We start from the raw sequence: 20,759 nt of genomic DNA on the forward strand, positions 1-20,759 counted from the left end.
CGCAAACAGCTGGAATGACATCCTGTGTTCAAGGATTGGTAACTTAATATTGTTAAAATGTTCATACTACCCATAGTGATCTATAGATTCAATACAATCCCCATCAAAATCCCAATGGCACTTTTTAGAGAAACAGGACACAATCATCTATATTTATATACTTTGAATATTTGCTTTCCATTAAATAGCTATTATTCTTTTAGTATTTCCCACAGAATTGGTTTAGTGAAAAATTATTTTGTTTTTCAAATTACTGATTTGGTATCCAGTTATAGTCTGCAAATATGGAAAGAGAAAAAGAATTTAACCTGTCTAGTAGTATGGTAAACTCACTACACTAAGACTAGAAGACCTAAATTTCAACTACATGATTCACTAGCCATGAAATAAACAAAGTAAGAATAATAATAAGTGGGAAAATCTTTTATTTAGATTATTTTTAATGTACAGTTTTTTTCACATATACTAGTATTTAGTTTTCATCATATTCCTTTTGGGATTCAGCTTTCGTATCCGGAAAATGGGGATAAGAACTCCTACTTCGCCTATTTCACAAGAATACAGTAAAGATGAAAGGCAAAAATATGTAAAACTGCATTTAGAATCACAAACCACTATCTAGAACTATTATTGCCACTATGTGAAGTCAGTAGGGCAATATATAACAATATTAGGGGTCACAAAAGAAAAAAAGGATGAGATTGACTACATTGGTCAGTTGTGAGGACCTAGAGACAGCATACCCGGATCTTATAAATGTCTCAAATTCATGCATACTTTCTAGGTTTGTAACCTTAGGCCTGTAAATTAAAGGAATTCTGGCTAAGGGTGCATTTCCCAATCTCATCTTATATCAGAAATTTGAGCTAGCCCAGATAATTCCAACTTGTCTCTCATACATTAGGGTTCTGAGAGTTTGTAGAGCACATCCATTTATAGGAAGTTCTGTTTTTTCTCTTGGGAAAACATTGCTCCTGGAATGAAATGACGACAACGATATTCTCTGAGACAGCCAAAGACTACCTCCTTTCATCTGCTGACAATGATTACATAAAGAAATTGGCTTGGGGCATGTATGTTATAGGGCTGCCTTATTGTACCTCCCTTCTGTTTACCTTCTCAAAACATTTTCCCCAGAGTGGGACACATATTCCACACTTACCATTTGGTTAGAAAAATCAATAGATGCTTAAATGCCTGGAAGCATTTATCTCTGCTCACAATAGCTTTATCTCTGTGCTGAAATAAGATGCTTTTTGATCAGAATCCTCTCTCTTAGCACCTAACAATGGATGCAAATGGAACCTGTCCCATCAGAGCAAAAGCCCACCAAACTGAGGGTAATCAAAATTTTTCAAAACATATCAACAGAACTAAAAATGCCCTTACCTGGGCAATTATGTCAATAATTTCTGAATAACTGTGGCATCGTCTCACACAAGATCGAGCCAAAAAGTCTTCCACCAGCCGTGTTCCAATGCCATATCCCCTGTGAATGAAGGAAAGAGTGTGGTCTGGAATTAATATTTGAGTAATTAGTGAAGTTTATCAATGTTTAAGAATGGATTCACCTGGTTAGCATGTGTACAAGTGGATAACAAACTAAATCAAATGTGACAAGTCAGATGACTATTTGACAGTGGGCTCCTTATTTGTCCCACAAGTCACAGAAGCAGAGAGCAACACATCCAGGGAATATTAACTAATCCACAAGCAATGGACTTTGAGGATTCAAGGCTGGCTCAAACTTGACAGTGCACACTAAAGGTAAAGAAGGGTGGTTGGTGTTTGTGGCCCAATGTTTCTCATTAGCAACTAACTTTCTCAACATTAGCTGTTGATGGGAACAGAATGAGAGTCTAGCTAACTTGTCTGCTACAGGTATGATAGCTGGATGCCCATTCTTCCTTGTCAGCATTATCATGGTAGGAGGGCAGGCATGCTTGCCATGGGCTCTGGAAGAAGGGGATGAGAGAAACAGAGAAATCAATTTTTGTTGCCAGTGTAGATGTCAACAGTTAGAACTTTGAATTTTAGTGAAAAGAAAAGAGTCAAGTTCAGAAAACTCATTTTTCATTTCAGGGAAACAATCTATGGGATCTGGGAGAAAGTATTTGTATTAGCTCCACATTGCAACAAATAGCTTGAGTAGTACTTGAAGTACACTTGTGATGTGATTTGTGTATGCGATTTAGATGACTGAGCAGACACCTTGAACAAGATCAACCTAAGAACTTTCAATCTAGTTGAGGAAATAAAAAAAAAGCAAGACTGCCTTGGCCAAACCAGTGACACCAGACTGATCTTGTAATTTCACAGCCACATGTAATAGACAAGTGAAGTGATTTGAATGGAGCAACAGAAGACCCAGCAAGATAAAAACGCCAATGGTTGTAGAGGTAATATTTACTCTGTAGGGTCTAAAAAGGGGGGAGATATTTGGTGATTGGGAGGTTGGGGATAGATAGATTTAAAGTCAGAGTACTCATCTATTCACTAAATCTATGAGATATTCTATTTATATTTCTGAATGGATAGCAACATTCAGTTTAGCTTATTTGCCTTACCAGAAAAATGGTTTCTGGGTGGCACTTCTGGTCATGATGGAAGTGTAGATAAACACGCTGCGCCTCCTCACATAACTACAGAAAAAGTTACAGCTAGACCACAAAACAAATATTACCCAGAACTGTCAGAAAACCAAGCTGTATGGAAGACCAACAACCAAGCATTTAAAGAAGCCACATTCGTCCAGATGGATAGGAGGGGCAGAGACATGGACATGGGTGGAGAGGTGCAAAGACATGGTGTGGCACGAAGAGGCGGCAGGACAAGCAGTTCCACATTCACGTGTAGTGGATAAAAGTTGGGAGAGATATCCTGAGAGATAGCAATCACAGTCCCAGGCCAGACCACACAGTAAGGTTCCAGCACCAGAATGATAAATCCCCAAAACTTATAGCTGTAAAAACCAGCGGGGGTAGGGATGGTAGAAGTAACTGCCAGATTTTCAGGAAACTCCTCTTAAAGGGCCTGCATGGACTGAGGACTTACTCAGACTCACCTCCTCTAGGATTTGGCACCAGGGCAATAGCTGGGAGGGCTCTAGTCACACAGGGCGAGAGCCAGGAAAACCTCCAGAAGCCAGTCAGTGACACTTTTGCCTTTCAAAGCCCTCTCCCCATGCTGAACCACAAAGTGGGGAAGTGGTTTGCCCTGCCCTGGTGATTACCTAAGGTTCTGCCCCAAATAACTTACAGGCGCCTTTTTTTACAATAAATCACACTATTAAGATGGAGTCAAAGCAGTTCTACCTAATACATGGAAATAAACACAGGAAGGCTGACAAATTGAGGAAACAAAGAAATATGGCCCAAATGTAAGAACAGAACAAAACTTCAGGAAAGGAGCTAAACAAAACAGAGATAACCAACCTATTAGATACAAAGTTCAAAGCACTGGTTATTAGGATGCTCAAAGAAGTCACTGAGTACAGCAACAAAATAAGACTCAGGAAGAAATGAAAGTTACACTAAGTGAAATAAAGAAAAATCTTTAGGGGACCAACAGTAGAGAAGATGAAGCTGGGATTCAAATCAACAATTTGAAACATAAAGAAGAAAAAAAGCATTCAACCAGAACAGCAAGAAGAAAAAATAATTTTAAAAATACAAGGATTGTAAGTATAAGGAGCCTCTGGGACATCTCCAAAGGTACCAACATCCAAATCATAAAGATGCCAAAAGAAGAAGAAGAGTGAGAAATTGAAAACTTTACAAAAAAAAAATGAAAAGAAAAATCCCCTAACCTGGTGAAGGAAATAGACATACAAGTCCTGGAAGCATGAAGAGTCCTGAGCGAGCTGGACCTAGAGGGGACCATACCAAGACACAGCATGATTAAAATGCCAAAGGTGAAAGATAAAGAGAGAATCCTAAAAGCAGCAAGAGAGAAGCGGAGAGTTGCCTACAAGGGGGTGCCTATGAGACTATCAGCTGATTTCTCAAAGGACACTTTGCAGGCTAGAAGGGACTGGCAAGCAGTATTCAATGTGATGGGAGGCAAGGACCGGCAGCTAAGATTGCTCTATCCAGCAATCTAGAGGAGTTCATCATCACCAAGCCATTATTTTATGAAATGTTACAGGGACTTATTAAGGAAAAAGAAGCTCAAAACTGTGAGCATTAAAATGGCAACAAATTCACAACTATCAACAACTGAATCTAAAAAATAAGGTAGGCAAACAACCAGAATAGGAACAGAATCATAGATATGGAGATCATTTGGAAGTTTATCAGCTCTGAGGGAGAAGGGGGAGAATGGGGGAAAAAGTGCAGGGATTAAGAAGCATAATTGGTAGGTACAAAATAGACAGGGGGATGTTAAGAACAGTATAGGAAATGGAGAAGCCAAAGAACTTACATGCATGGCCCATGGACATAAACTAAGAGGGCATTGCTGGAGGGAATGGAGGTACTGGGCAGAGTAATAGTATACTCAATAAAATACATTTTAAAGAAAAGAAAAATATTTTCTGATTCTTGTTAGGAAGTTCACACACAATAGACTTTTAAAAAACAGAATGTATAGTTTACAGAAATAGTTGTACTAGGATTTAAAAAATGCTTCCAGTGTTTTCTAATTTTTATGCATATACATACACAGGGCTACACCCTGAAAACAGTGATGAGAAGCCAGAACATTATAGTCGGTGCCACATATACACATATGTATATTGCTTTGGTCAAAGGGTATGCTTCTGCAAACTAGATATTTTGCATATTTATGTATCAAATTAAAAATGTAAGATGCTCTCAGCAGAAGTTATTAAAGATATCCAAATATGAATTATTTTTCTTAAGGCAAGCCCTTCTGGCAGTCTCTCAAATTTTATTTTTTAACTAATATTTTATTCACATTTGTTAAAATGTGCACATGAGTAGTAGCTAACCAGAAGTATTTTTTAGTCAAATAGGTGAATTTCTGCATTTTCTATAGATCTTTCACACAGCAATGCAAATTTAACATAAGCTAAATAAAATGGTGTAACTTCTGAAAGTGCTATCTGACATGTTTAAGTATGACCTAAGTGTAAAAAGGCTTAAGCAGCTCCCACTTTTACAGTTTAGCTAAGGAAGTGCTCATAACTAATTAAGAAGAAACAAAAAAATAAAAAAGTTACATGGAGCATAATAAATACAGGACAATGAAAAACAACTTTCCAATAGAAAAAGAATAAACAGAAAGGAAGAAAACCAAGAATTCAAGAAAAAAACTCTTTAATATTTCTTTTATGTTTTTATTTCTGTATTCTAACTGAAAATACAATGAAGCCTTTTAAAAAGCCAAGATGCTCAACTCAGCGAGGCTAAATTTTCCATTCAACGTGTCTTATTAAATCTTCTAACTAGTACCAATTTTTCTGTAATTGGCATGTTAGAGTCCTTTTCAGGATCCATAGTTAAGAGGTTAAAAAATGTTGACAGATATTTTATTATTGGGCAATAATCTGATGTTCATACAATTATTCTGAGAAATTTAAAGGCTGAATTTGTGCAGAAAGAATCTCCATTAATAAAGAGAAGTAGAAGGGGCTTTATCTTAAAAGGAAGAAGTGTGTTTCTCTAGTATATTTTTTAATTGAAGCATAGTAATGGTAAATGCATTCAAAAAATAAATAGGAAAAAGTAGGTCTGCCTTTTACCTATAACCCTTGTTTCCCAGTTCCCTCAGGTAACTACTATTAGTAGCCTTTTGCAATCCTTCTGTAGATGGTCTATGTTTAAATAAGCATATATTTATATTCAAAGAAGTTATGTTAGAACAAAAGACATCTGAAAAGAATTGAATTTGATGATCCATCATGTTAAAAGAAAAATTTCAGTTTACCCCCTTTGCTTATAAACAACTAACAAAGAAATAATTTCCAACTGAAAAGAAAACACTCCACGCTTGATATTTATGGGGACAAAGTCCTTTCATATTACTTTACACTTTGTAACAACCTCAGTGGCAGCTGGCAGAAGTTATCTCTAGCTTTAAGATGTTACTTATTGAAGTAGAAAGAGAGCTGGTGGAATGGAGCAAGTGATGTCATTAGGCGTGGACAAAATGCAGAGGACATTAAGAAATAATGCACATTCCACATGAATGAAAGACTTCTACTTACATTTTATCTAAATATTTATTCACATCTTCATCTTTTTCATAATCCTTACACAGTTGGGCAACCAGAGCTCCGTAGGTGAGGACAAAGAGATCTTTGTTCTAGAGAAAAATGGATGATTTTGTGTTATAGGCAGTTATGAACAATAAACTACTCTATTTTTCAGTCGGACCCAGCTTTCCAGATCACTTGCTTACTTTTCCAACCCCCATTGTACCTATATTTTGGATACAGTGCTAGAGGGGAGAAATAGCTGTGAAATAAAATTAATCTCTTAACAAGGGAACATATTTCTATGCATTTTCTTGTATTATATAACTTGCAAAATATTTTCATGGAGAAACTTCCTAAAAACATACTAACTGCTAACATAAATTGTTGTTGTTCTAGAATGACGTTCGGCATATGCTGCCCATGTTTTCAGTTGGAAGGAATAACTGGGTGAGACTTCTCATGAGTCTGCACACTCCCTGATTAATTCCAGATCTGCCAGAGAGACCTTCAGGATAAATCCAAATATAGCAGTTAATTCATGAATTTTTTTCCTAAAAAAACAGGAGAATTTGCATGTTCCTTATAGATCTCCAAAAATCTCTTATTTTCAAAGTGAGTTAAAAATTAAAACTAAAACTGAGGCTAACTTAGATTTGGTTTAACATAGATAGGTTGAAAATGTGAGAAACAAAAAATACAAAGCACAATCAATCCATTTTTTAAAAAGTCTCTGTTTTGCATTGACCATTGAATACTATCTGTAAAAGAAAAGGGGATATTGGAAAGAATTTATTCCAGTGCTCTCAGGCTTACAGAGGAGGGACTGAGGCCTCAAGAGGAATGAGTGACTTGTCTGACTACCCAGCAGCTGGTAGAGACAGGATGGAGCCCGAGACTGCAGATACCCCTCTGACAGCAATTATCGCTGAGATGCACAAAAGAAGTCGTGTTCGGAGTAGAGGTGGGAGGGAGAGGGAGGTAGGAAGAATTACTACTGTTGAAAATAATCTTGTTTTGTGCATAATCTTCTATTTTCATGAAAGATCAAATGTGGATTCCAGGTTAGAAGAGATGTCCTTACCTCTAGGCCCAGGTATCTTGGATAGCCAAACATGCAGGGGAAAATAAGGCCTAATAATATGTACTTAATTTATTTTTCATGGGCAGAAATGGCTCAACAAATCAATAAAATTGTTTATTCAACAAAGGGGTTTCAATATATAGAGTGTTATATAATTTTAATTCAAATACTCCAAAATTGGCTCAATACCACCTGCGTCCACTCTCTTACCTATGGTCTTATATTATGACAACATTCTTTTAATCAGATAGAATATTTATTATCACTAAATAAGTTTTTAATGCATAGAATCTAAATACTATACAGCACATTAGACATAATTTATGTTGAAAAATATATATGAAAATGTCATAAATGTATTTGCATATACATTATATACACTAATTGACATCACATTAAAAATATTAACATATACAATTAAGGTATAAGAATTAGAAAAGAAAGGATGTAAAGCAAGAAATTTGAACAAAAATATTGTTAAATTATTGAAGAATCATCATGTATTTAATTTTGTTTTTATTTAAATTTTCCAAGAACCTAATTATAAGTCACAAGAAATACCTTTACATGAAATATATGCCTAGTGTGTAATGAGCCACAGCAGAAAATAAATTACTGCTATGTGTTAATACTACAGAATAAAAATAAGCAAAAGTGAAGGGGAGGGGGAGGATAATAACATGGTTGTTGTCACTAGCAACAAAACAAAAGAATTTGAAAAGGAGATAAAATTATACCTACCTACATGCTATAGCCTCAGCATTGTGCCTATTTATAATCAAGGTCAAGCTGAAATAATGGTATTTCTCTCTCTCTTTCTCTCTCATTATGATGGGTGGGTACTAACTATGTTTTACTTCCAGCTGAGTTTTAAGTTTAGTACCCATAAAGGCCTGTTTTCTCCATTCTTCTTCATGACCAGAAGCTGTACCTTGAACTACATGTCCAGTAAGTTCTCAAATCCATACAACTTATCACAAGAAATGTCAATATAACTTTATCAATTTTTAAAACAATCACTTTTATATATAAAAAATAGAACACTATTTCAGGAGGTTTTGGATATATCAGAATAAACATCAAGTGATTTGGTTATAATATAAACTATGTACAATATTTTTTTAGCATTTAAGAGCCCCACATAAAAATAAATCTAGATCCTGGAATGCAAGAGGGGGAATCTGTAGACATTTCCAACTAGGGCATGCCTGGGTTTGTCATACAATTTTAAGTACTCATGGCTGAAATTACTTAACTTTATGCAATGCCCATAAATCTCCTAAAATAATTAACAGAGCTTTAAACTTAATTATTAGCTTTCATTTTTGTAACCTTTGAATGTCTAAAACTATAATAAGAAAGGATATCCAAATCTAATCTGCAAATAATTAAGTTTTAAAAATAACTCTGCACTGGGAATATATAGAAAAGATAATAACACATACCAAATTGCAATAATAACCCTTTACATTTCAGACTAGGGAATATATTTTTAATGGCAATCTTTTAATACTGAGTTTTTGATGATCTATTCCTATTTAATTTAATATATAATCAACTATTTTCTATGCACTTCATTTTCTATCTCATAAAGCATGAAAAATTTGACACTTGTGTAGATACAACAAGTGTCAGAAAAGAAGACCCTGGAATATAGATAAACAATCTTTTCTTCTGTTATACAGGATGTAAAAGATTGTTGTAACTCTTCCCAGAGGTGTCATGTATGACGCACTCTCCACTGTACACTCCCTTGTTCCACTGAAAAATTCTAGTTGCCTTTCAAAATAAATCAGAAATCATTTAAAACACTTTCACTGAAGCAGAATAAAATATCTTTGAGAACACGTTCATAAAAAGATCTTACTATTTTATGGCATTCTGGTCTTCTGTGTGCAGGGCGGGACATAGTGCTTGATAGATGACGAATGTACTCTTCAATTTCTTTCCTTCGGCTTTGGTTTTTGTCTGTAAATTCCTCCTTGCTTTGAGACACTAGTGCTTCCTGTGTACTCCCCTGCTTTTGCTCTTTGCTGAACGGAAGACGACAATCATAAACAGAGCTGTGCGGTACCCACGCACCTTGCCCCTGATCAAATAAGTGCCGCCTCCCTTGTGAGAACGAGGCATAAAAACTGAGCGGTAAGTCAGATGAGAAGCACAATCTACTGAAAATTCTTTAGCCCAAGGGAGTATGAGAGTGGTGTTTTGCTCTAATGCCAAGGCATTTTTTAAAAAATCACAAACAGAAACCTTCACAATCCAAGACAGATCTAAATGTTACCATTATTCAGTCTTTGTATTGATTGTTGTGTGAACTCAAGAAAGGATCAGCAGTCCATCGGCACTAAATCCTGGGTTCAGAGCTAATCAACTGTAATGCGTATCACATTATCCCCCAAATAATGGACAACACAGACCCCATCTTGTGTGATTAAAAAAATTCAAATATATCTGGTACATTTTTACCCATAACCAGCAATTTGAAGGACTGATAGAATTTGGGTGCTGATATTTTCTTATAAAACTGTTGCTCAAAATGGGTGTTCTACAGTTTAATAATGTATGATGATTCTGGCAGAGAAAGCAAGCCCTTAGCTTTCTTTTGATAGTCCCTGAGATACTGGCTATTGAAAGCTCTCTTTATTTATGCAGAAGTATAGATATTTAAAGTTGAAACAAGAATCCTCTCATCTTGACAACTGCAGGGTGTGGAGGATCAAAAGGTTTCTGGAAATAGAAGCATAAAACTGAGTTTGAGAAAGTAATTTCCTGCTTCTTATAGCTTGAGTCAATTAGCACTATGTGTTCTGAAAAACTCTTGCTATAAAGTGACAGAATACTGACGACTTTGAAGAAGAGCACGATGTAGTTGAAAGAGCCTACGAGGATTTGGGAGGCTCAGGCTCAGCTGCAGTTCTGCCATTTACGTACTGGTTGTGTGACTCAGGCAAGCCATTTTATTGCTCTCTGGCTCAGTTTCCACATCTGCGAAATGGCAATAATAATACCCACCTCACAGAATAATTGTGAGTATCAAAGAGATAATGTGTGCTATAAAGCACATTATAATGCACTATATAAACCATAATTACTATAGATTATTCTTGAAGTTGAATATATTGGATGGGATTCTACAACATATAAGGTACTTCCATTAATACTTGTGTTCTATGACCCCATTCTCAGGAAAATCAGTTTTGCTAAGTTGTAGGGTTTGGGGAGGCGTTTAACAGCATTGCATATTTATATAAACTTTACAGTTTACAATATGACTTTAATTTTCTTTATCTCATTTTAATTCATCTACAGTTTGTGAAGTAGTCAGTACTGTAATCATTATCATGTTATAGGACAGGAATCTAAGTCAGAGAGGTTAAGAAATATTTTCAATGCTAGCCAGATAGTAGGCAACAAAGAGGGATTTGGGCTAAATTTGCTGATTCCAAGTAAAAAAAAAAAAAAAAAAATTTTTTTTTTTTTACTGTATACACTGTAATTATGTTACAAAAAGTATTTTGGGGGTAGAGTCACAAAAGCTGCCAAAGTATGGTGACAGCATGTTGCTGGGCCCAGTTTGGGGCAATTCTGAGTTCTGCATGGGAGATCCCTGAAAAAAAAAATATAGAAAAGTGCCGTGCACCTGATGAGATGGAGAGATGATACAGGAATCGATTTTGCCAAACTCAAAAGGCTGTGGTACGGTGACATCCGGGCCACCATGAGGATTCAGGACATCGTGGGTACATTAGAGAAAGCCAGCTCTTCCTCCAGGCTGACGTCAGGTGCCCCTTTTCCCCAACCCTGCAGTCAGGACCAGGAAGCAGTCCGCACCAGGACTACTGTGCAGAAGCCCAGTCTGCACAAGCACAGTGGTAGGCACTGGCTCTGGGCAGTGGTTTGCTGGTTTTCAGAATGGGAAGCCCAGTTGCCCTCAGCAGCTCTTATGATTATGTGAGCCTTGTGTGCCCCAGCCTCCTCCTTTTTATGTAAAACCACCCTTCACCGAAACACAGGAGGGCATGATGGTTGCCTTAAACACATAGATCAGCGATTTTCAACCTTTTACATCCCATGGCACACATAAACTAATTACTAATTTCTGCGGCACACCAAAAATATATTTTTTGCTGATCTGGAAAAAAAGAGTATAATTTTGATTGGTTTACATTGGATGGTTATTGTTATGTTGGCTGTTGTCATTTTTGTATTTGACAATCTGAGGGAAAAGAAGTCAGTGTACCTGACTAAATAGTCAGGTATTGCATGTTTTAAAAAATTCTTGCGGCACACTGGTTGAAAATCAATAGTGTCTTCCCTGGCAGCAAACTAGAAAGAACAGTTACTGTATTATAAAATAATGCAGAATACAAGTTTTTCCTCTTTTATTTAGAGTTCTCTCAGTGTCCTAGGACTGAATTTGGAGCCGGGGTTGGAAATATGATGCATTCTTCAGTCTTGTCATACCTGTACAGCAATATCAACCCAAGTAAATGGTGAATTGGGCCATTCCCCTATGCTCATCTTTTGGGAGGTACCTGGGCAGCTGAGTAGTAACTTAGGGAGATGCTAAGAAAGGAGGACATCTACTAACCTGTCAGCTGGATGATACCCATCTGAGATCATCCACAAACTTTCAGACAAGGTAGAGCCACATCCAGGTACCTATTGAGGAGGAGACATTTTATATGTTGGATAGATAGACAAGCTATCTTTAACATGGAGTCCATTTGGCTCTAAAGCCCAACAGAAAATTGATTACTCATAAATGTAATCATTCACAATCCAATCACTGACAAGTTATACAGCAGTACTGCAAATGAAGTCATTATTTCTTCCAACAGTAAATAATGATAAGAAATTAAGAATTTGACATAAAAAAACTTCTTTACAGCAAGACTTTGACACCCTTACGGTGACTTCTAATCAATCAATGCTTTTCTTCACAGTTCCTTGGAAGAATGATCTACAACTTCCTTCCCTACTTACTCACTCTCCATAGACTCTATTAAACTGATTTTTAAAATGAAATTACTAACATAAAGAATATGTGATATTAGTTTGTTTTAAAACTTTACATAATGTATCATACTACATGTATACTACAGCTTGAATTTTTCCTTCAAAGTTATTTTTTAAGATTTATACCTGTCCATAGCTGTCAGTCTAGCTAATTTATTTTCACAGCTCTATAGCAGAGGTCAGCAAACTTTTTCTGTGAAGGGCCAGATAGTCAATGTTTTAGGCTTTCTGGCCCTACAGACTCTGTCACAACTACTCATCTCTGTGGCTGTGATAGAAAAGCAGCTATAGACATCCCAGGAACCGGCATGGCTGTGTGCCAAAAAGCTGTATTTATAAGCACTGAGATATGAATTTCATGTAAGTTTCACATGTCGTTTAAAAGTGTAAAACCCATGCTTAGCTCCAAAGTCATACAAAATAGGCAGTAAGTTAGTTTGGTCCCTGAACCATAGATTATCAAGCTGTACTTTATAGTGTTCTATTACCATAGTTTTTAAACCTGTTTCCTAGTTATTAGACATTAATTCTGAAATTTCTCATCTGATTTTGTACATGATCAACATGTTTGGGCAAATAATTTATTGGGAACCTATAAAAATGTTCATTTTCTATCTTTAGGGTATGGGATACTATATTTATCTCAGAGCTTGCTAATATTATTCTCCATATCTTTTATATCATTTTCAATATTCACTTGATCAATCATTTCTGATAAAAACATGTTTAAAAATTCTATGATTTTAAGGATTTCACCTTATAATTTATCATTGTTTGCTTTATATATCTCAAAGTTATACAGTCATAGACATACAAACTGATGAGTGCCATATCTCATAATGGATTGTTCCTTTTATTACGATGGAGTGTTCAAAATTTGCTTGACATCTTTTGCCTTTAGTTCAGTTTTGCCTTATATTAATACTATTCCCAGTGATATATATTTTAGTACCTTTATTTTTCAAGCTTTATGTGTGACTTAGTTTTAGGTGTGTCACTTATAAGTAAAATGGCTATTTTAAAAGCATTCTACAGGTAAGTTTAGTGTAGCTCTGGTGTGGTGGTTAAGAGCATGTTCCACCACCTGGATCTTAATACTGGTTTTTCCATTCATCTCCGTGTGACCCTGTGAGACCCTGTGCAATTTTCTTAATCTCTCTGTACCTCAGTTTTCACATCCGTCAAAAAACTGAGGATAATATTAGTACCTCATCGTAGGGTGATTGTGAGGCTTAAATAAGATGAAGTTCTTCGAATAGTGCCTGATATGTAGTAAGCACTCAATAATTGTTAGCTATTTTATTTTTTGTGTGTGAAAATTGGTGTGTTTGGTCTCGTTTCTACCATTATTTTGTGTGTTCTTTTTACCATCTTTTTCCCTGTATTTTCTCATTTTTATTTTCTCTGTTTTTGAGTAACCTATGCACTGTATTTCTATTATTTAATAATTATTCTCGAAATTTTACTGCTTTATTGAGACATAATTGATGTACAATTTGATGAGTTTTGACCTATGTATACACCCCTAAAGGCATCAAATCAATTAATATATTTGACATTCCCATCATGCTATTGTAACTGTAATATCTTAGATTCTTTTGTCTATTTGGCATCCATTAATTACAGGGCTTCACTAGAAGCCAAAGTAATTTACATTTCCTGTGTGATTCAGAGCCCATACTCTGAAACACCCTCTTATCCCTCATACACCAAGCCAATATTTCCCCTGCTCTAGGTCAAGCCAGGCCCAGGTACCAGACAAATAGTGAGAGCTTCTATACCCCAAAGCCCATCAGAATTATTTAAACTAGCCAGTCGTATGTTGGTTTCTCTGCCTTGTCCTGCTGTTTCCATGAAAACACCAGTGAAAGGTCTGGCCTAGGCTTTCCGCTCCTGCTTTCTGCCCCCTGACCAAACTTGGTGTTTCTCCATGTGACTCTGTGTGATTTGACATGACCCTTTTGCTTGGTAAATGTAGTAAATTCTTCTTTCAATAGCATTGGCCTGTCTGTGACATCACTCAGTTCTTTCCATAAATTAAAACCCTGCTGGTACAAATTGATACAATGTCTAAAAATGTTTTCATTTTCTTGGTAATCTCTCATTTCTCCTCCCCCATTCCTTAGGCAAGCACTGATTTATTTTCTGCCAGTATAGATTATTCACATTTGTTAGAATTTTATATAATATTCCTTCACTTGAATGCTTTGATTCAGGAAATGATTTTGAGTTTATTCTTGTTATTGTGTTGTTTCTGATTTGCAACTATTATAAATAAAACTGCTATGGACATTCATGCACAAGTTTTCATGTGGAAATAGGCATTCGTTTTCTTGAGCAAATAGCTAGGAGTTAAATGACTGTGTTATATAGTGGATGTAGAGTTAATTAAAAAAAAAAACACTGACAATTTTCCAAAGGGGTTGTCCATTTTACATTTCCACCATCATTTTATGAGGGTTCCAGTTACTCTGCAATCCTCACCAACACTTGATCTGGTCAGTTTTTTTAATTTTAGCTATTTCAATGGTGACATCCTATATAACCATGTATTGCCTTCGTTATATCATTTAAATAAAAAGTAGTTATTTCTACAGCTTATAATTTAAGGACCATCTTAAGAATATCAAAGTTGTACTCACTATTTTTTACTCCATATCTTTCCTCAGAGTTCATTTCTCCTTGCTGAAAATATACTTTCACAGTCCTCTTCACAAGGTTCTCTGGGTGGTTAATTCCCTTGGCCTTAAGTATCTTTATTTTGTTTTGTCTTGAATGATTGTTTAGCTGGTACTAAGTTACTCTGAAGATACTGCCTTCTGGCCTCTGTTGCTACTTATGAGAAGTCTCCTGTTAGTTTATTGTCATTCTTTTATAAGTTATGTATCTCTTCTTCCTGGTAGCTTTTAAGAATATCTTTTTATTTTTCACACTCTGCAGTTTTACTATGATGTGTCTATATGTGGATGTATCTTTACACTGTTCCTAACATCTAACACTCTTCTGATATGAGAACTTTCTTTGATTATGCAACATCCTTAGTTATTTCTCTTCAAATATTGCTTCTCTGACTATTCTTCAATTTTTTCCCCTCTGGAACCCCTATTAAATAATACAGATTATGGAATCGCTTTATTTGTCTTCTATTTTCTTTAATTGGTTTTTAAAATATTTCAATCCTTTGTCTTTTTGTATTGCACTTTGGGTGAATTCCTCTGCATTACGTTTCAGTTCACTAATTATGTATTTAACTATGTCCAGTTGAGTGTTTTTTTTTAAACAGAAATTTATATCTTATTCACTTTTTATAAGCCCAACCAAGCCTAGCCCAATAGCTTTTATATAGAAATTATATAAAAAATAGTTGCTGATTAAGCAAATACAGACAACACCTTACACATTTGATCATTTTATTTCTTCTTTATAGATATATAACTATTAATACACAAATATCACATTTTCATAGAACAAAATGATGTCACAAAATTTGCATAAAGTAACACATTACTATATTAGATTCTGCCAATATACATAGATTTTTATGCAAAGTTAGAATGCTTTTTTGTGATTCAGTTTTAGGGGTATGCAAACCTTGTTCTCTTTTGGGGAAAGCTTTTGGAATCTTCTGGCAGAATTCTTGGATTGTGGACACTCCAGACAGCCCTGAATTTTGGATCAGTATAGTTTTTGGTAATATCCATTATTCTTTACACTGTAGCTTTATGGTAACCAGGCCTTGGACTAGGACAAAGGTGAGAACGTCCTCCATTTTGCTCCCAATGCTGTTTGCTGGTGTTGAGTGGTCTGTGTCACACGGAGCAGCACATGGAATGATGGCAGCAGTCTGCTCTGCGTGCAAACCGTCTTCTCGTCTGAAGACGTTTTCCCTGTCACTCATACCAGATGAACCCCTCTTTCAATTTCTTGCAGCTATGAGCATCATCTGAAGTGTATTTATTAGGTCAGGACTCCCAAGGTGCACAGGAAAGATGCTAGAATCCTTTCAACACGTAACGATGTTGGGTTGACTGACACAACCAGTTAAACCAGTAAAATCCCATAAAATGGCTATGACTGGAGGAGTCTAATGATCAGAAAGGGCTACAAGCTGATCTGTGGAAGAGCTTCCCAACAATGGGCCCAATGCTCAAGAGTACTGCATCTTCTCTGCAGAGAAGTGGAACATTGATTAATTCTTTAATCGCCGCTTTGACGATTGGTGGGCAGCAACTATTCTCCTCTTTCACATTCAGATGTCCCTGTCAGGTTGGGAAAAATTTCTCTTATGGTTCTGCTTTCCTAGTCATTCCTGCCTTGATCCTTCTGGTTGCTGGCTATGCTCTGAGAAGCCAAACGTGGGCAATTTCCCGTGAATACTGCTGCAGGTGTGCCCCTCCGCACCGGAGAGTCAGCCTCCTGGAGCGCAAGCTGGCTTGCCTCAGGTTCTGCAGCATCACCGGGAGGGCACTCGTTGCTCCGCTGGCGTGGCTGGCTGCGACCCTGATGACAGGCACCTACTATGAATGTGCAGCAAGTGAATTTGTATCTGTGGATCATTACCCAGCCTTTGACAACATCAGTGCCAGCAAACGCGAAGAGATCTTAGCTGGGTTTCCATGTTGCAGATCTGTTCCTTCTGATATGATCCTGGTAAGAGATGAAGTAGCTCTTCTGCACAGATACCAGTCACAAGTAAGTTCTTGACTTTTTTTCTGTTATCTTTTCCCATATTAACTAGTCACTGGAATCATTTCATATTCCTGCTGCTTCTCATTGTATGGTTACAGAACACAAACGATGCCATTCATCAAAGTGATTTCTACTGAGCAGCTATATAAATACAGTTAGGATATTGGGTTTAGAATCACATATCTGGGTTTAAGTCTTATTTTGCTATTTATTAACATGCAAAACCTTAAGTAAGTTATGTAACTTACCCATGTCTCACTTTTCTCAGCTGTAAAATGAGAATATTAGTGGGATTTACCACGTAGGGTTGGTGTGAGGAATAAATGAGCTAATATATCTAAAGTGCTCGGTACTCTGTCCAGAATCGATATATACAAAAACAATGAACTTTAGATACTGTTATTAAACTTAATATTGCCACATTACTAAATTTCGTCTTGCTACATATATATTCTTAAATATGCATTTTTATAAATTAAAATATTATCTACAGTTACAGGAAGCTTAAATATAATTAAAAATAAACTCCAATGATGGTTTTAAATTTAGTGTCCTTTGACAGGTGTGTGTGAGGAGTGGAATGAGGGAGGTGGGGAAGGCCTGAACCTGATACATTCATGAGTTGAATATAAAAACTGTAGAAGTACAGTTCAATAGAGAAAGAGTATTGGCTTTCATCCGTTTCTCTAAAAGATTTAGGGGGGAAAAAAACAAATTTGCAAATTACTGCAATACAGTAAAAGTATTCTTTTAAAACTGCTTATTGCAAAGACATTTTTGACCCATCATTTTTCAGTTATTAAAATTTAGAAGTACTAATGATATTGAGTTGAAAAAAAGTTACTGTCAACTCACAGAATACTGCAGTGTTGCATATGGCTCAGTTTAAGCAAAATTAGAAATCCCATTAAGATAGGTTTTGTCTCAATCTTTTTATGCTAGCCATAAGTTCAGGCAGAGGAGCTATGAGAATATAGGTGAAAGGTCAAATAATTAATGGGGAATTTTTAACTCTAAAAAAGCTCTTGCTTAAGAAAAACTAAGTGGTAATAAGCAATGGTAGCATTTTCTTATGGTTAAAATATAATGCCTTATTTAATGATACACAGACTCCTGTGAAAAGAAGGTTTTACAGTTCTTAGTGCTCTCAGCCAGTGGGTTTTTTGATTTGGTGACAACAAAACTAATATTTATTTAGATGCTCATCATATAAGATATATTTCATATCTTAACTCCAATCTTCATAATCTTATGAGACAGGTATAATCAACCCCATTTTAGAGAGTAGGAAACCAAAGCTCAAAGAGTTTATGTAACTTTCGTAAGTTCACAGAGCTAATCAATGGCCTCTTGAAATATTCAAAGATCATGCTGTTTCCATTTAACCAGGGCTTTCTGCAACCATCTCAAACATCAGTCTCACTTGAGAAATAAACACTGTCTTTCAGTTGAACTATTCTGGATTGACCACAAGATCAAACTCAAAACTCTTCTCTACCCATACCTCATTCCAAAATATCTTCCTGACCTTTGTTTCACTTCATTTCAATCTACTTTCTACACCCAGGCAAAAATTAACTTTCTAAATGCAAATTGTTTTGGGTCTGCCCTTGCACACCCCACACAATGTCCTTTAATGATTTCCTACCAGCCTAAGTACACATCCAAATTTTTGGCATGAGATACTAGATCTTCAATATCTGGCCCCTGACTACTTTTCCACATGACTCCTAGGACCCTGTGAATCCAAACTTCTTGAGGTTTTCCCAACTCTCTATGCTCTTATTTTTCTGTCTTATTCTCTTACTGGAACTCTCCTCAACTTCTTGCACCTGTTGAACTCCTCTTTAATAAATTTAGTGTGAGCATCACCTCCTCTGAGAAGTATTCCCTGATACTTTTCTTCTTTAAACAAGTTCATTTTTCTTCCATTGTGCTCCCTCAGCCACTGTGCTTACACATATCGAAAATTACCATATTTTAGCATATTTCTTGGCCTCCTCTTTGCCTCTCCCTTAAGGCTTAAAGATTGTGGAAAGAATGCATGTATCTTAAATTATGCAATCTGAGTCTTCACAACTAAGCACCATGCACAGTACATGGTCGAGGTCAACATGGGGCTCAATAAATGATAGCTGATGAATTTATGGGCATCTAAGATGGCCTTCCTCCACCTGCTAGCCTCTATTAAGTTTAATTGTGATGAGTATCACTTTGTAGGTTTTAGCCTCCACAGAGAGCAGCTACCCCCTGTGCTGCACACACTGGTAATTCCAGGCCTATTGGTGAATCATAAACTGTGGAAGAGACCTTTACCTCCCAGACTGTGGCTGCCTACTACAGGCTTCCCTAAATGTGTGACACTTGTGCTTCTCATTTTACATAACAGCTGCTGAATATTGAAAAAAAAGGAAGAAAAATTAAAAGGAAAATGGATTGTAAGGGTAGAAAACAGCCATTCACATCAGTCTTTAATAGTGGAAACTAAATAGTAGCAAATAAAATCTAGTTCATTTTCCTTTCAAAGTGTATTTCGAGAAAATTCATAGAACTAATTATCAAATGACTATTTGAAGGGGGAGAATGAAAAGGAAAACAATATATTTAGGGACATAAGAGTCTGCTCACTGACTTTCTTCTTTGGTCATAAAAAAATATAAGGAAGAGCAACTCAGGAAGAAATATTAATGAATACTTGTTGACACATCATTGAAGACGCCTTAGGAGGCTACCATTATTATCTATCGTATCATCATTTTCATCACCATCATTATCAAATACTTGGTAAGCCCCCAGAGAATGTTTGGGCCTGTACCTGATGGTTGAAAAGCAAGGTTGGGCTAAAAGGAAAGAACATACTTTATATTCCTTTATTCAAGGGTAATTTTTGGATTATAGTGTCAGCTACTTCAAGGACAATACTTAGAATCCTTTCCAAGTTAACTGATCAAAATCCTTTGTAATCCAAAAAAGAAGTTGAAACAGTTGGGCTTATGCCTCCATCACACCCATACCCAGATCAAATGATCAGCACCTGGTTACTATGGTAAAAACTATGAAAACAAATAATATTGCCTGCAGTTTAGTTCTCAATTTTGTAGCAATCCTTCCTACCATGGCTGTTTCTTAAATATTTGATGCATTAATGTTTTCTGTTTTCCTTTTAAATCATTGCATTAAGATGCTGGGCTGGATTTTGATCGCCTTGGCAACCATCACTGCCTTGGTCTCCTGCTGTTTGGCCAGGTGCTGTTCACCCCTCACGTCGCTGCAGCAATGCTACTGGACCAGCCACCTCCGCAATGAGAGGGAGCTCTTTGAACAAGCTGCAGAGGAGCATTCGCGTCTCCTCATCATGCGGCGCATGAAGAAACTATTTGGCTTTATTCCTGGAAATGAAGATGTCAAACACATCCGTATTCCTTCATGTCAGGACTGGAAAGATATTTCAGCACCCAGTCTCCTCTGTTTGGGTGATGATTTGCAAGGTCATTATAGCTCCCTTGGAGATCAGGAAGATGAGGCTAATCAGGAAAGCAAATCAGAAGGTATTGAATTAAAACCTTGATTATAGCCCCTTTCGCAAGTCAGGTTGCTTAACATATACTTTATTCTTATGAAAGTGGAGTTTCAACGCAATTTCTTCATCTATTTCTCTCTCTTCTAATATTTGATTACATATGTCCATCCAAAATGCTACTTCCAAAGTTTATTTGATAGTGCGCCAATCTCTCTTTCTGAAATTTCACTGATGGTCTGGTAATGCCTATATTGGTCTTATTAGAACAATATGGAATCTGGAGTCAT

The 20,759-nt window shown here is 36.3% G+C and overlaps 2 protein-coding genes and 1 pseudogene across 2 annotated transcripts in view; 2 read left to right on the forward strand and 1 right to left on the reverse strand.

Annotated features, from left to right (window-relative positions):
• TRAPPC3L (trafficking protein particle complex subunit 3L) overlaps window positions 1-9,249 on the reverse strand; it is a 40,032-nt gene extending 30,783 nt beyond the window's left edge. The window contains exons 1-3 of the mRNA XM_090280603.1: window positions 9,109-9,249; window positions 6,170-6,267; window positions 1,390-1,489 (exon numbers count right to left, since the gene is read on the reverse strand). Coding sequence (XP_090136729.1) covers window positions 1,390-1,489; window positions 6,170-6,267; window positions 9,109-9,150 — 240 coding nt within the window. The 5' untranslated portion in view covers window positions 9,151-9,249. The remainder of the gene's footprint in view (window positions 1-1,389; window positions 1,490-6,169; window positions 6,268-9,108) is intronic.
• Window positions 9,250-16,397: 7,148 nt separating this feature from the next.
• Window positions 16,398-16,967, forward strand: LOC150007657 (calcium homeostasis modulator protein 4 pseudogene; annotated as a pseudogene).
• A 3,166-nt stretch (window positions 16,968-20,133) lies between these two features.
• CALHM4 (calcium homeostasis modulator family member 4) lies at window positions 20,134-20,520 on the forward strand. The gene has a single exon (XM_090280604.1). It carries the CDS (start codon window positions 20,134-20,136, stop codon window positions 20,518-20,520), a length of 387 nt encoding a protein of 128 aa, XP_090136730.1.
• Window positions 20,521-20,759: the final 239 nt, after the last annotated feature.

This window comes from Furipterus horrens, unplaced genomic scaffold (genome assembly GCF_987537825.1).
Source record: "Furipterus horrens unplaced genomic scaffold, mFurHor1.1.pri manual_scaffold_6, whole genome shotgun sequence".
NCBI classification, from domain to species: domain Eukaryota; kingdom Metazoa; phylum Chordata; class Mammalia; order Chiroptera; family Furipteridae; genus Furipterus; species Furipterus horrens.